General features: G+C 44.1%; 1 protein-coding gene across 2 annotated transcripts in view; it reads right to left on the reverse strand.

Annotated features, from left to right (window-relative positions):
• The window catches only part of SUPT3H (SPT3 homolog, SAGA and STAGA complex component), a 2273353-nt gene that overhangs the window by 559977 nt on the left and 1697564 nt on the right, over positions 1-15812 (reverse strand). For both annotated transcript variants that reach the window (XM_069605796.1, XM_069605795.1), the window contains exon 7: positions 8153-8228. In XM_069605796.1, the coding sequence (XP_069461897.1) occupies positions 8153-8228 (76 nt within the window). The remainder of the gene's footprint in view (positions 1-8152; positions 8229-15812) is intronic.

Below are 15812 nucleotides of genomic sequence, written 5' to 3' on the forward strand. Positions count from 1 at the left end.
GCACTTTATATCTTTCTCCTTAGACTGTCTATCTCTCTCTTCTCGCACTGTCTCTTTCTCTCCTTATGCTGTATCTCTCTCTGTCACATTCTACTACACTTTCTGCTTGTGCTGTCACATTTCTCCACAATCCTCCCTGCACTGTCATATTTTTCCACACGTTCTCTTTATGCTGCCACACACACTCTCTGGGTACTGTCACACTCACACTCCGTATGTCATCACACACTCTCTCTATGGGCACTGTCACACTCTTTCTCTGGGGCACTGTCACACTGTCAATGTGCTGTCACATTCTATGTGAGTTTTCACACACTCTCTCTCTCTGTGCTCTTTCACACACTGTTTTTCCATACTTTCCATGCACTGCCACACACACTTTCAGTGTGTGGTCACTCTCAATGTATGCTTACTCTCTCTCTGTGTCCATTCACTCTTTCTTGCTCCATGCATGGTCACATTCACTGTCTATTCGCACGGTCACTCTCTCGCCGGGTGCAGTCACTCTCTCTCCAGGCGCAGTCACTCTCTCTCCGGGTGCAGTCACTCTCTCTCTGGGCGTGGTCACTCTCTCTGTGTGTGGTCACTCTCACTCTGTGCGCAGTCACTCTCACTCTGTGCGCAGTCACTCTCACTCTGTGCGCACTCACTCTCTCTCTGTGCACAGTCATTCTCTCTCCATGCAAGGTCCTTCTCTCTCCATGTGCAGTCACCCTCTCTCCGTGCGCAGTCACCCTCTCTCCGTGCGCAGTCACCCTCTCTCTGTGCGCGGTCACCCTCTCTCTGTGCAAAGTCACTCTCTCTCTCTGCGCAGTCACTCTCTCTCTCTGCGCAGTCACTCTCTCTCTCTGCGCAGTCACTCTCTCTCTCTGCGCAGTCACTCTCTCTCTGTGCGCAGTCACTCTCTCTCTGTGCGCAGTCACTCTCTCTCTGTGCGCAGTCACTCTCTCTGTGCACAGTCACTGTCTGTGCACAGTCACTCTCTCTCTGTGCACAGTCACTCTCTCTCTGTGCACAGTCACTCTCTCTTTGTGCAGTCACTCTCTCTTTGTGCATGGTCATTCTCTCTCAATGAGCGGTCACCCTCTCTTTGTGCGAGGTCACCTTCTCTCTGTGCACGGTCACTCTCTCTCTGTGCATGGTCACATTCTCTCTGTGCATAGTCAATCTCTCTCTGTGCACAGTCAACCTCTCCCTGTGCACAGTCAATCTCTCTCTGTGCACAGTCAATCTCTCTGTGCAAGGTCATTCTCTCTCAATGAGCGGTCACCCTCTCTTTGTGCGAGGTCACCTTCTCTCTGTTCTCTCTCTGTGCGCGGTCACTCTCTCTCTGTGCGCGGCCAATCTCTCTCTCTGTGCGGTCACTCTCTCTCTGTGCCGTCACTCTCTCTCTGTGCCGTCACTCACTCTCTGTGTGCGGTCACTCTCTCTCTGTGTGCGGTCACTCTCTCTCTGTGTGCGGTCACTCTCTGTGTGTGTGCGGTCACTCTCTTTCTGTGTGTGCGGTCACTCTCTTTCTGTGTGTGCGGTCACTCTCTCTCTCTGTGTGCGGTCACTCTCTCTCCATGCGCGGTATGAGACAGGCATGATATCAAGAGAGATGACACAGACAACAGAACTCAAGTTTCAACAAGCTTTATTAAAATGTCAGGATGGTGCAAGGAATATCTTGCCCTATGACTAATGTGTGGATTTCTATATCCCAAAGAAAACTAAGGAAAGTCTGAGTCTGTAAGTCTAAATCAAAGTTATGTCTGTGTACCAAATTTTATGCTTGCCCTCACATCTATTAATAAATAAGTGTGGAATTTCTCTTAACCAAAATAGTGTTAAAAAATAAAGTGTTAGCTGCTCTCAGCTTAAGTTCTTCTTGGGCCTTATACTTCAGGCTTAATATAGTTCCAATAGCTGTCGGTCTAACAATGTTCTGTCAAATCTTGAGGTTCCCTTCCCCAAAACAAATGTTCTTAGTTCTAGAAGTTCTTAGGATTCCCTTCCCCAAGATTGCACTGTAGTACTCTATTGACTTGCCATAAAGTCTCAGGCTTCTCACCATCTAGGGCCCCCTGGTCTCGGTGCGGTTGCCGGACCACACAGTCCACCCATCACAGGTAACGCAACCAGGACTCCTGTGATTCTCCTAGACTTAATTTGCACTGCAGGTGAATTTCACAATGGGGAACTTTCTGGTCTAGGCCCAGTTGTCAGACCACACGGTCCTCCCATCACAGGTTGTGCAACCATAAGTTCCTCCCCTTTTTCCTCGGTTGTTACACTCTTGAACATCAGTCTTTTGCAAGTCTTCTCCACATTGGTTTCTTAACCTCTTTGCTTCAGTTCTGTATACTGTGGGATGTATTGACCCACTTTTGCTCTGCTAGGCTGCATCACTCTGTTATGGTGGGGCCAGAAATAGCAAAATGGCCGCAAAACCCTTGTGTGCGCCAAAACCCCTGAAAATCGTGCTTTTCAACGCACAAAAAGATGAAACCAATCTGCCACGCATGTTGTCAGTGGTGGAACAGAACTCTCACTACTGAAATGTGTCCCTGGGCTCCACAACAATTGAAAGTGGAGTGCAGAAGGAAAAAGCAGTGCTTTGCAAAACCCCTGAAAATTGTGCTTTTCAACGCACAAAAAGATGAAACCAATCTGCCACGCATGTTGTCAGTGGTGGAACAGAACTCTCACTACTGAAATGTGTCCCTGGGCTCCACAACAATTGTAAGTGGAGTGCAGAAGGAAAAAGCAGTGCTTTGCAAAATGAAACTCCAAATATTGCTTCAAATCACCTTTTCTTTGCTGCTGAAACTTCAGAATGCCGATACAGAACACCTTACAAATATTCAAATTTCTCGCTGGGTGCTACAATTCACTTAGTTGAAAGAATCATTGTAAACTTAGACGGTCCTGAATGGCTAAGAGCATAAAGAAATCTCCACAGCAAAAGTGGCCTGTCTGTGGATCTGTAAAAAAATCTCTGTGCAGCAGATTGATGACAGCTGTCACGGGCCTTCCTGATTTAATTTTAACATGTTAGAAACTGAAAGTCAAATGTTTGCAATATAAGAGGCCTGTTACTGATAGTAACCCATATTATAGTTGTTTTTGATCCCACAGGTTTAAAATCTTGAATGAGAATTCTATTTGTTATTTGACATAACAAGTTTGTTTGGTGCTAAGGAAAAGCCAAAAGAATGTAACAATTAAATTAAACCTGGCTGAAACTGCAAAACTGGAATAGCAGGTTTTTCTCACAGAAGGAAGGCCTTCCCTCTGCAGGAACTCACGGATGGCGTTAATTGCAGGGTAGGCAAGAATCTGGTCTACAGAGGGAAAAGGAACAATGACAAGCTGCAGCTCAGGAAATTCGAAGTGTGAAGAGGGTCGTAAATGGCCTCTGCAAGGAACAAACAAGGAGGGGCCTGCTCCTGGACTGCAGGGAGACAAAAAGAGGCGGACCCAAGCAACCATCTGTGGCTGAACATGAACAAAGAACACTTTTTGAAAGACATAACTTGCTAGTCAAAATGGTGAAAAATATAAAAATGACAGAGTTGTTCATGTAATTTCTGGCTGCACGTTTTAAGAGGCGGCAAAACCGTGTGACATGTTCTGGAAAGGAATGGCAACAAATGCGATTTTACGCAAAATGCATAACTGTTATAATTGTGAAAATGTACACGCATGTCCCCATGTTAAACACGCATATTTGTGGAAAGTTGCAGAAAAATCTGAAAGTGTGTTTATAGCGAAAAGGGCAAACATCTGTAGAAAGGGGAGACAAGATCCCACAGCTATGGGGTTTTGAGGAATAACGGCTATGTAAAATATGGTATCTTTATGTGTGATTTGTATAAAGGTGACCAAAGTAGAAATGTACATTTAATATGAAATCAGACTTGGAGACCAATGGCTAAAGGGCGTTCTCTGAGTAAAGCAAATCATAAAACTTGACATCACCCAGCCTTGAGCCAATCACTCAAATTGCAAGGCAGAGATGAAGTATTGACCCTATCCGAGCACAAAGGGGCAAGCTTAGATAAGCCGGCCCACACACCCCCTGTATGATGTCATTTCATAGCATAAATAGAGACAGCTCACAACACATAAGGACAGGCAGATCCACTCACCCTCCTGATGCTGGCGGAGCACCCTGCTACTGAAATCTACATCTTCTTTGCTCCAGACTCCAGAAACTTGGCAAAGCAAAGGCCAATTGCATAGCTGAACCATTCTCAGCTAGGCCTCAAATTCTAGGACAGAACCCAAAAAGCCTAGGTTAAGCATCATAATACAGCCGGGCTGTGCTGTTACTGCTTGCCTGCTGAATTGAAAGATCCTCAGACCCAAGAAGGGCAGATCCCGTCCAGTCCTGTGCCGTGCAGTGACCAGAGCGCCTTGCTGACCCTGTCCAGTCCTGTGCCATGCTGTGACCAGAGCGCCTTGCTGGCCCTGCCCAGTCCAATGTGCCCAGCTGTCAGTCCCTGAGAGGTCCGGAATCCTGACGGTCCAGAATCCTGACGGTCCCATTTAAAAACATATCCAGCGAGTATAAATAGGAAGAACTGTGTCATATAGCGTATGTACTTTGCATAGTCTTGTCCCTAGCTTATACCCATCCTATCTTTCATTTAGTACCAGTATTAGTAGAACTATCTTTGCATGGACTCTTCTCTCACATGTGTTCCTAAACTCTATCTTCCTATTGATTGATTAAGAAAGTAATTACCAAACCAAACAGAAAGCAGAGTATCACACCTGAAGTGTTATGATCGGCCGTGAATGACCTTCCTGTCCGGCATTCTACTTTTTGGTAGTCTTTAATATAGTGTAAGCAAACCCATTTGTCATTTTTAAAATCGCATTTCTGTTTTCAATCCTCGCGCCTATTTTACAAAAACAACCTTCACTAAAACCTCTGTAACTCCCTCCGTTTTTGTGCTAGAAACAAAATTTCAACTCCTTCTTGTAGCTAACATCTGTACCTATCCATAGGACCCATTGCGACTCTCCCGTTATTCGCAAATATCGCGCACAGAAAAGTTTTCTGCACATTTTCATTTTGAGAAATTTTTACACGTGTAAAATAGATTCAAACTGCTTCCGACTTGGATTTTAAGATTGCAATTGTTTGCTGACGACTAAATCATTGCTTATGCTTGTGTGCAACAGTTCAAAGCGGCTCCCATAGGAATTTACAACAATTTAAGCATTTTTCCACACATTTAGAGTTCTTGCTCAGCCACTTTAAAAGTCATGCTGACAGTTGAAAAGCCCATGCCCATTTTGTTTTTCAATTTCTGTGTAAAGGGGGAAGGGAGAAGTGAGACACTGTTTGATCTGTACTAGTCCTGAATACCTGCTCTCCCCTTCCATCTCTTTGCATTGCCTATTGGGGGGTGGAGAGGTGTTGCAGGGGGACGTTCTAACCATTGTGCTATCTGATCTGAAACCAAAACAAAAGTTTTATTTTCGGCACTGCATTTGTTTTGCTAATTCCTTAATCCTAGTGTATTAAAGATATCATTCTGTGTTCTGTCACCCCTTTGTGATTGTTTACCTATTAATATATATATATATATATATATATATGTATATATATATATATAGTGATTTTGATTTTGAATAAGTAAATAAATAATACCTTTTACAAACCAGCCTGATTTCTGGCCAGCGCAACCTGGGTTATTCTTAAATAAGGAGTGTGATACGAGTGTTACATCTTTCAAATAATTGAATCCATATATCAAATAAGTTTTTCCATTGCGCTGTACACTAGGCCCGGAGCAGAGTGTATCGCCTGATTGAAATCCTTAACAATACAATACTGCTTTTGCTCAGTCTGACAATCCTTGTCAGTTTATTATGCCAATGTTTGTTCAGCGTTTAATATGCTGGTAATATTTCAAACAATATTTTCTCTCCTGCTCGTTATTAAATATTGCATATTTTCATTTACACTGTACTTTTCATTCAGTTCTGTATTTAAGCCAGTGTAATTGCGTTCAACCAGCATTGTTCATTCAGTTTTGTATTCAAGATTAAGCAATTGCATTCAAATAGCGCTTTTCATTTAGTTCAGTATTCAAAATGTAGTAATTATCTTCAAGCAATGCTTTTCATTCAGTTCAATATTGAAGATTGAGTTCAATTCTGTGAAGCACTACTTGCCTGCGGTTCCCTGCAAGCGCTCTGGCACTTCCAAATCCTCTGGTCCTCACTGGCTCTTCCCACTCCACTGCGGTGGTCCCTGCTGTTCCCTCTAACCTCCTGGATGCGGATTGCTTTCAGTTCTCCTCCTTGCCGGGCACCTCTCTGCACACGCTGGCGACCCGAGCAGCTGTGGTATGCAGCCGTTCTGCTTTTCTTTAACAGCTCTCGTCTTTCACTGCAATAATGTTTCTGGTCCTGCACACACCATGCAACTCACTCGCTTCTGGTCTTGTGGGTCCTCCGGGATAGTGGCAAGTCTTCCTACCTCGGATCTCCTGCCACCATGGCCATGCTCGATTCCTGCACCAAGGCCGCTCTCTCTCTCTGCATCCAGGCAGCTCTTTCTTTGTACTGATTTGCGCTCCACCTTTTATACACCCAAGTCTTGTTAATATGTCTCAGCAGTATGTTGCCAATTGGCATTTCCTGATCATAATAAATCCAATATTGGGACATGCCTGACCTTAAGTAGCGACTTTCTGCATACTCCTCTTCTTTGTCCCAGTAATATAGTGGTGTTACATATAGGAAGTGTGCATTACTCTTAGTTTCTTCTTCTTCGTCTCAGTAATATAATGGTGTTTCCCATAGGAAGTGTATATCGCTCCTAGTCCCCTCTATGTTGTCTCAGTACTAGATAGAGATGAATGGGGAGTTATGGGTTGGGATTGCATATAACCCATAAACACAGGGGAAAGGTCAGATACGTCAGTGTTAGGAAAGGGGGGATAGCATGTCTTGCCCTCGGGCAGTCTTTGCCCAATCCCCAAGGATCTTCCACCCCGGTGATCCTCCCTTGCTTGTCCTCCCCCAGCGTTGGGATCCAAAAGAAATCCCCTGGCCACCTAAGCAGAAGATCCCTGGGGAGTAAACATGTGAGAACCCTCAGGTTCCTCGCAGCTGTTACTCTCTCTCCATGCATGGTCACTCTCTCCCTGTGCACGGTCTCCCTCTCTCCGGGCACGGTCACTCTCTCTGGGCATGTTCACTCCCGCTCTCTCTCCGGGCACGTTCACTCGCTTTCTCCGGGCACAGTCACTCTCTCTCAGGGCACGGTCACTCTCTCTCTCTCAGGGCACGGTCACTCTCTCTCTCTCGGGGCACGGTCACTCTCTCCATTTCTCTGTGCGCTTTCACTCCTTCTCACTCCTCTCCTTGCGCTTTCACAATCTTTCTCCTTGCGATTGTCCTCTCTTTCTCTCTGCACTGTCTCTATCCCACTTTATGCTGTCACTCTCTCTTTGCACCCTTCCTCCTCGTACCCCCCCAATCATGGCACCCTTGAAGATATCCCCTAATTCCATCTTCTCCAATGCCTACCTTTCCTCGCAGCGCTTACCTTTTATCTTATACTTGCTCTTGCTTTTTTAACCCTCCAATTTACCGTTTTTTGCTTTTATCCCCTCTTGCTCACCATCGAAGGCAGCCTGTCTGAATGGCTTCCTCCCTTAACCATCTCATTCTCTTGCATACCTGCATACCTTCATGCGTCCTCCCGTGAAACTTTGCACTCTCCTCCTTGCACACTGGTGCCTGCATATGCACAGAACAGCAGCACTTTGTCAATGCTTGTTTATTACTGCTTTCCACCCGATTGCTCACTTTTTAGAGTGGTCACTGTACATTTTTCAGTACTATTTTGGAAAACCGCTCCTTTATATGCTCACAGAAATGTAAGTCGTTACTACATTATGAGCGGTCACTTTTCTAAGAACACTTTGTCCGACAAGAACTCACTTAAAGTCCCATAGACTACTTCATCGCCATTGACATTTGGTTTGTGTCCAACCTTTTCTGGAAATGAACAATGCAGCCATGAATGTGCCATGAAAGAGAATAGTGACTTATCAGCCTGGATGGTGCCCACCCGCACTGCTTTCACTGCTGAAGCATTAGTCGCCGCTAATAGCATTAGAGCACTTGGTGGCATACTCACAAAAGCTTAATTGTCGGCTTTCACAGAACTCTGAATATTGAGCTGTGTCCATCAAGCGAGTTTGTCTCTCTGCTCTCTATAGAAAGGGAAAGTAAAATGGTGGACATTGTTAGATTATGTGATATCTTGCAAAGATTAAAACAAAACAATACAGTATATTTCCAAATGCTCGCTGGGAGCAGTGTGTGGACAAGACATGGGCTTAACTGTGCTAGATTGATTATGTAATGAGAAACCAGCTCCTTTCACAAACAACACTCATTTCTGGCTGCAGTGATGTATATTTTGTGTAATAGAAATAGCCACGCTTGTCTTTCAGAGATTACCTGGGAACAGGCACGTGGCTGCTACGCAAGGTTAGAAAGGAGAGAGGTGGGTCCAATAGCAGCATTGAAATAGAGCTCTTGATGATATAAGCGCTTACCAAAAAGCCATGCTGCTCTCAGTGTTAGAAATGTACCGCTGGCACCACCCCATGTGCCCATTTTCTGTCCTTCTTTCCTTGACCAATCGTGTATTGTTGCGATCTTTACCATGGTTGACTCTTAACAACTATTTACTTGTCTATATTCTAGGCCTTTTAATATTCACATGCTGTTTTTGTCAACTCATAATGAGCCAGGTTATTAGGCAGGCCCACCTCAAACCAGGACAACTTGCTACTAGCGAGCAGGCACACTGAAGGGTGGAAGCACCAACATATTAAAATAGCCGCAGCCCTGTGGCACCTTTCAGCAGGTGAGCAACACTGAGACCATGCACCCAAAGACTTTCCCACAGCCATGCTTCTCGTCCTCATCAACCACACCACTCCATAACCTCCCTGCAAGTAGGACTATGGCAAATGGGTTGCCTAGGCAAGTCAAGGAGGCGGAGTCCACAAGGTGAGCGAGAGGGGTATTTGGGGAAACAGCTTGCTGCTGGGCAAGTGTGAATGCTGTCAGGATACATGAGAGCCAGTACCCATGCAATACCTGTTCTGAGAGAAGGGCCTGTCCACTGGCTCTCTCCATGCTGTACCGATGTACGAGCAACACTTGCACTAGCCCTGACAGTGGTGGACAGCTACACCTTAATGATGGATGCTGGCACCTGCCCAAGCTGTGCCATCTAGTGAGGGAATCAGCCACAGGCCTGGTCCATTCTGCACATGTCTGTTAGGGAAGCTTGCATTGGACCTACCCATTCTGTCCATGACCATGCCCTGGAGGATTGTGCTGACCATGCTTATGAAGTACAAGTACCAGTATTTTGTGTGCGGGGAGCTTGCTGTGCTGATGACTATGTGGACCTGTTCAGTGGGTTCGATGAAATCTTTCGGTGATACTCAACGTGCTGTACCTGTCACTTCTTTGAGATAACCTTTCTCTACTTCTGATCCACACAGTGACTTTTTGGTTTATGCACAGTGATCTGTCCCTAGTACATTAGGGCGACTGTCACCAGGCTTCATAATTGATGCCAGGACACAATATGATATGATATGGCATTTATAACGCGCCTATACACAAGTGTCAATGGATAGATTTCAAAGAATTTATTAATAAAATACCCAAAACAATACCCTAAGGTGTTAGGATGCTCACATAACTCAATAAAACAAGGTGTCAGGATTGTAGCACCATGTGTCTAGTATAATGTGAGCGAGGGGCAAAGATTCAAAGTAATAGACTCTTGCTTCTGAGGGGTTCTCTCACAAAACCCCCTAGTACGAAATTACTTCTGGTCTACACGAATATAAGGGTGAATAATGGTAAACTGCCTACTCAGCCATTGCACTTATACAAACCAACAGAGACCGCAATGCTAAAGGTAAAGCAGGCACAGCTGAGAGATATACCTCCTTCGCCCTTTGTAGTAACGCGGTTGATGGAAGGCTATACTGTCAGATGAGGTGTAAATCTGAGCATGTATTAACCCAAACAGCAATAGTCACCCATTCCATAATAGAAATGGCCAACCAAGGTTCTTTAAAAATATATACTTTCATTACATAAATCGACACTCAAACATCAAAACACTATCAAACCCCACCCCTGTAAAGGAACACTGAGAAATGCAGAATGTAATGATGCAGCACTCTGGATACTCATGACAGGAACAGTGCTTTCACTGGCACGGCTCGCCAGCGTCTTCTTGGATGATTGCTTCCCGGGGTCTTTTCCTTTGTGAGATTTCTGCTTAGTGCGGGTCTCATGGAGGACTGGGTGAGCCTTCTCAGACGCCACCGTGCTGGTAGCAGAAAGCTCTGGCCAAGTAAGTAGCCCAAGGAAAACTGCCAAAATAAGCAGGGATAAAAACCTTGCAAGGAACTAAAAAATCTGTGTGTTGATAGCCAGAACAACGATCCTAGAAAAGCACTCAGCCGACGTTCCGAACAAAAACAAGTAGCAATCACAGAATGGCGAGAAGACAGGATACAAGAGAACGGAGGAAGGCAACAGAAGGGGAAGGAGGGCGGGGTTAGCAAGGAATAAGAAGGAATTAAGGAGGAAGGTAATGATCAACGTACCGAATCGCTGAGCTGGACACAGAATGAACCAGCGTTGAGACGCGGCAAGCTCCAGTCAGCGTCTGAATAAGTATTTGCAGGCTTCTGAGCCAATGAGGGAGGTCTGAGGACTAGACCACAGAATCCGCTTTGTGGAGGAAAATCGGAGCACCACATTGGTGTTAAAAATGGTGTCAGACACCCGCGATTGGAGCTTCCAAGAAGACCATAAGGACCATGGTCGGTAAGGTATAACAACTTGGCATGGACCAAAAATAAGCAACAAATGCAAAAAAGAGTCACAAAAAGGAGGTCCTGTAGGGAAAAGGTGCTAAAGAGACCTATTTATTTATTTAGCATTTATTTCAGTGCACAAAACACTGATTTACAGAAAGTTCACGGTACATTGGTGAAGTGCAAGAATACACATATGGTTACAGACATAAAATGGTGTATGTACACAGACTGGCAAAGCCTCACCTCATGTTACAGGGGGCTACATCAGGCTTCATATGATTCAAATAGGTACGGTTTTACAGACTGGCAAAGCTTCACCTCATGTTACAGGGGGCTACATCAGGCAGCATATGAGACAAATAGGTACGATTATACAGACTGGCAAAGCCACACCATGTTACAGGGGGCTACATCAGGCAGCATATGAGTCAAATAGGTACAATTACACAGACTGGCAAAACCACACCTCATAGAGTGAGGGGCGACATCAATCAGGCTGCCACACAGTAAGGACTCAGCAGGTAAGTGAATAATAAGTAGTGAGCAGAGGGAAGGTCTCACCCACATGAAGGGCACTCTAAAGCACAAAAGCAAAAATGGCTGCACAGATGTAAAAACACCTAAATTCGATTTTTTATTAAACAAGGGACTCTAAGCACAAAAACAAAACTAAGACTGACGCTCAAAAAGGTGGACTGGGGAACATGGCACTTTAAAAGTATGTGACTCCAAGGTTAGGCGGTTTGACCATGTCTTTGAGGGTCTCCAGGTGTGGGTCCAGCCAGGTGTGGGTGCCGCGAGTTGTACTGGTCCAAGCAACGATCTGGCGCTGAGTTTAAAACATGTGTTTGTTGAAGTTCGAAGGTGGTGGTTGAGCAATGCAGTTCAGATTGTTCTCCAGGATTGATACGGGTTGAGGTCCAATATTTGAAAGTGGTGACCCTGATGGTCAGATGCCATCTTTGAATGGCGGCGGTTCAAAGTCAGCTGCAGTGGCAAGCTGGTTGTTTGACCCAAACAAGTGATGTCCTGGTAAAATGCTGGAGCAAGAGGATTCAAAGGCACAACAATAGCAATTCAAAGGTGGAAAGAGTGCCGAAAGCAGCACTAGCAGGTCCTGTTGTTTTTCAAAGGGTGTCGAACATGGTTCAAAGATGGTTTGAAGCAGTTTGATGGTGAAAATCAGTGATCTTGGTTGTTCTGGCTCAGGATGCTGTGAGACGATACTTGCAGTGAGGGAAAGGAGCACCAAACAGCGTGTATACATATTTTTTAATTGTGTATTTAGTTTAAAACATACCTAACACAATCATCACCACAACATTATATATACACATATTATCATAAATGAATATTCTTAACAAATCCATCACATTAAGTAGCACAACCACTCATATCTATTGTAAGAGGATTCAATTCAGCACTACAGCCAAGTCAACGCCTAGTCTAGAATACTGAATGAAAACCCTTATTGATATAACTTTATGTCCAGTTCATGCGTTCTGGATGACTACCCCTATATAACACCCCTCTCTTGGAATCCTCCTGACCCCACTGACCCAAGAAGTAGTTCTGTTTTGCAAGTTAAAAGGTTTATTTGAGAAGTAAAGCAATATATATCTATCACACTTTATAATAAATTAATAATTGAATATCACACTTAATCTGAGATGATAAAGATTAACAACGGAGAATCTGGCACTAGCACACTTCTTGATAATCACTAAGGAGTTGACATGAAATGGATAAGATAGCAACAATACTTTTATGGTTTCAAATGGATGCAATGTGGAATGAAATGCAGTAAAGAAAATAACTTGATAGAATTTCAGCAAAGACAATGTAATCACTTTCTTGTACAATTCACCCCCCCTTTTATGCAATGCAAGGAAATGGAAGGAAGGCACACAATTCTCAGAAATGCAATTCAAATGTAATTCAGTTCACCCAGCAACTTAGACTACAGAAGTTGAAAACACAGGCAAAATGCTTTTATATGTGCTGGCAATGGAGTGAAAATATGTTAAAATGCTTTTAATTCCCTCTAGAGGTTCAGGTGAGTGGTATCTAGTTAATATTAGCTCAGGCTCACTCTTGCAATGATTCAGGGATAATTAGCAGGTTAAACGAATGTTTTCAACGGAAGGCAAGCAGCAGCAGATTTTTACACGTGGAGAAATTGGCAAATCGCGGTAAAATTCGCGAATGCGTCTGGTGCGATTACAGAGGAACTACAAGGACTATCACTATCGTTTTGGGGTCCTAGGAAAGCCTAGGATCTCAGCTTCCAGATGAAAGTTACTGCAAGTCTCTAGCACAAACGGTTACAGAGATATGAGCGATTAAATAAAGGTCGTTTTTCAGATTTGAAATTTTAAAGTTCAAAAAGACAAGTGCAGCTTGCAACTAGAAAATGACAGGTGACAGCTTTACAAATGACAGGTGACAGTTAGGAGGCAGTTCTACTTAGATTAAAATAGAATTGATCATATTATTTTAACTAAGAGATTGGTTCTGCACAGTTTTCTAGGTACTCACACTATATTCTTGAGTGAAATGGGCCACGCCACGAATCTGGTCAGGTTTTAGACTGGACTCTGGTCTCTGCACTTCACCGTGATCTGGGTCAGCTCTCTCTGGTTCTGCTAACAGGTCAGCTCTACTCTCTCTCTGGATTCTGGAGATTGGATAGATTTGAAGTCTCTATGTCTGCTCTCTGAAGGTTGATGGAGGTAAAGTATGGATTTTCCCGGCAGAGCTTCCAGCTGCAAATGGATTTGAAGGTCCCTATCTGTCCTGTCTCTCTGCTTTTATGTGTTTTTAAAATGGGTGTGTGTGAGCAGCATCACTAGCCAGCCCCTCTCCACTTATCATTGGCCAAGCTTTCATTTCTCCCCTGATTGGGGGAGCTAGGTTGTGTCAGAGTGATGTCATTTTACAGCCTGCAGAAAGTCCACTCCTCCTGTCAACTTGCACACAAATCTAGATTTGAACCAAATACATATTTGCAGAGGTACATATTGTTTTAAAATCATATGCACCCATCATGCATTACAGGAGGTATACCCTGTTCAAACTCTGCTCTTCCTGGGGGCTTGCATTCAGAAATAGCGATATTTTGCACTTTTTAACTGGTTTGCAATCCCGGACATTACCCCAAATTTACACACATGTGCGCAAGGAGTATGGACATTAGTTGATGAAGTGTCAGATTTTTCACATGCACACATTTTGAGTAATATCCTCTTTTCCGCTAAAACCCCCCTGAACATGCCACCGGTTCTAAAAACCTCTTAAAATGTGGGCAGAAAAATCACAAGAATTATGGCATCATTTATAAAATTTTCACAAGTCCGCTCTATGAGTTATTCATCTTTTTCTAAAACCATATTCTGGCTATAGAGGTGTGTCTTTTCATGTCACATGGTACAGAAACCAGTCTTTCCAGTTTCTGCCAAGCTCAGAGACCCTGCCCCTCCCAGCTTCTGCCAAGAGGAAGCTCCATTTACGACTCCCGCCAATAAAACATTTGCCTGAGTCAGGACAGGGCTTTGTTCAGAGCTCCTGTATTCTGTGGGGGCTCCCCTTAATTCAATTATCAGAAAGATGGCATATCCTTAGTGTGGCCAGCAAAAGGCAGATAAGCCTGGGAACACAGCTGTGACTCAAGTTTCACTCCTGATGGGGGGTAGTTGCCAGGCAGAATTCAGTTCCTTAAGCCAGGTTTCAGATAAAATGTCACTTCTGTTCCCCAGTTTAAGTCAAGACATTTTTTTACATATGCAGCTAGGATGCTGATTCTAAGTTTAAAACTATGACATTTAAACAATTGCAACCTATGTGACACTCAAAGTAGGTCACTCATTTCTTTTAAACATTTAGATTTTTTTAGTGTCTTTAAGTCCAAATTTACTTAAACTGCTGAAATCCACAGCTCAGCCAGTCTTGTTATAAACCTTCAAGTCACTTCAGAATATAACTTTACATTGGATCCACCTCTTAGTAAGTCTTTCTTTGGCTTGCTTTGGGTATCATTTATTCAGTTTTCTACAAAATCTGGTGGTTTTAAAACGCCGGCTTTTGGATAGTGGTGAGTACTGGTACTGCACCCCTTTTTGGGATTTAAGAAAATGAATTCCCAACAGTTATGGGTTTGCTTTTGGCAATCAGCATTGCCACTCCCAATGGTTTCAGACTACTGTGTGGGTAGTCCAATGGTGGTTTTAGGCAGCTTCCTTTTGTGCCCATAACATCGGCAAAAATGAGTGGCAGCCTATTCTTCATACATTTCCCTGTGCATTTTCTGGGAAGCTCTGGCCATCATGATGTTTTCCATGTCAATACTGCACAGTTTTGAGGTAGGGCTCGGATGCATGGGTAAATACATCCCACAAGCCCCCCTCTTGCGATGGCCATTCTATTTCACGAATGGGACTCGCAAGACCTGGGATGTTTCCTCATCTTCTTCCAATAGATGGCACAGTTCAGCATCTTTTCCTCCATCCGGTACTGATCGATCGGTTCTCCTCGCCGGTCCTGATGGGAATATTGGGCGGTACACCGGGCCCGTTGCGTCTCTGCTCCCGGTCTCCGGAACGTCCTCCTTGGCCCGTCTCCAGGTTTTCTTTCTCCTAGGACGACAAAGGAAGAGCGGCAATACCTATTCATAGACATTTTTTTCCACCACTGTTGAGATAGTGGGGCAGCATATGCATTTCATCATAACGAAACATTACATTCTTATTTTGAAAAAAAAACAGTATAACTAAGATACAGTTTCATGCAAATCACAATATTTTAGAGACTAGATGTGGTATGTTTTATGGTTGGAACTGAATTAGTCTGAGACAGTACCCGCTAGGATTCCAGAGGATTCCTCCAGTTGTTGCAGAGTGTGCCTGGGATGGCAACATTTCAACTGGTTTATGTGGA

This window comes from Ambystoma mexicanum, chromosome 4p (assembly GCF_040938575.1).
Source record: "Ambystoma mexicanum isolate Mex_15411 chromosome 4p, UKY_AmexF1_1, whole genome shotgun sequence".
Classification (NCBI taxonomy): domain Eukaryota; kingdom Metazoa; phylum Chordata; class Amphibia; order Caudata; family Ambystomatidae; genus Ambystoma; species Ambystoma mexicanum.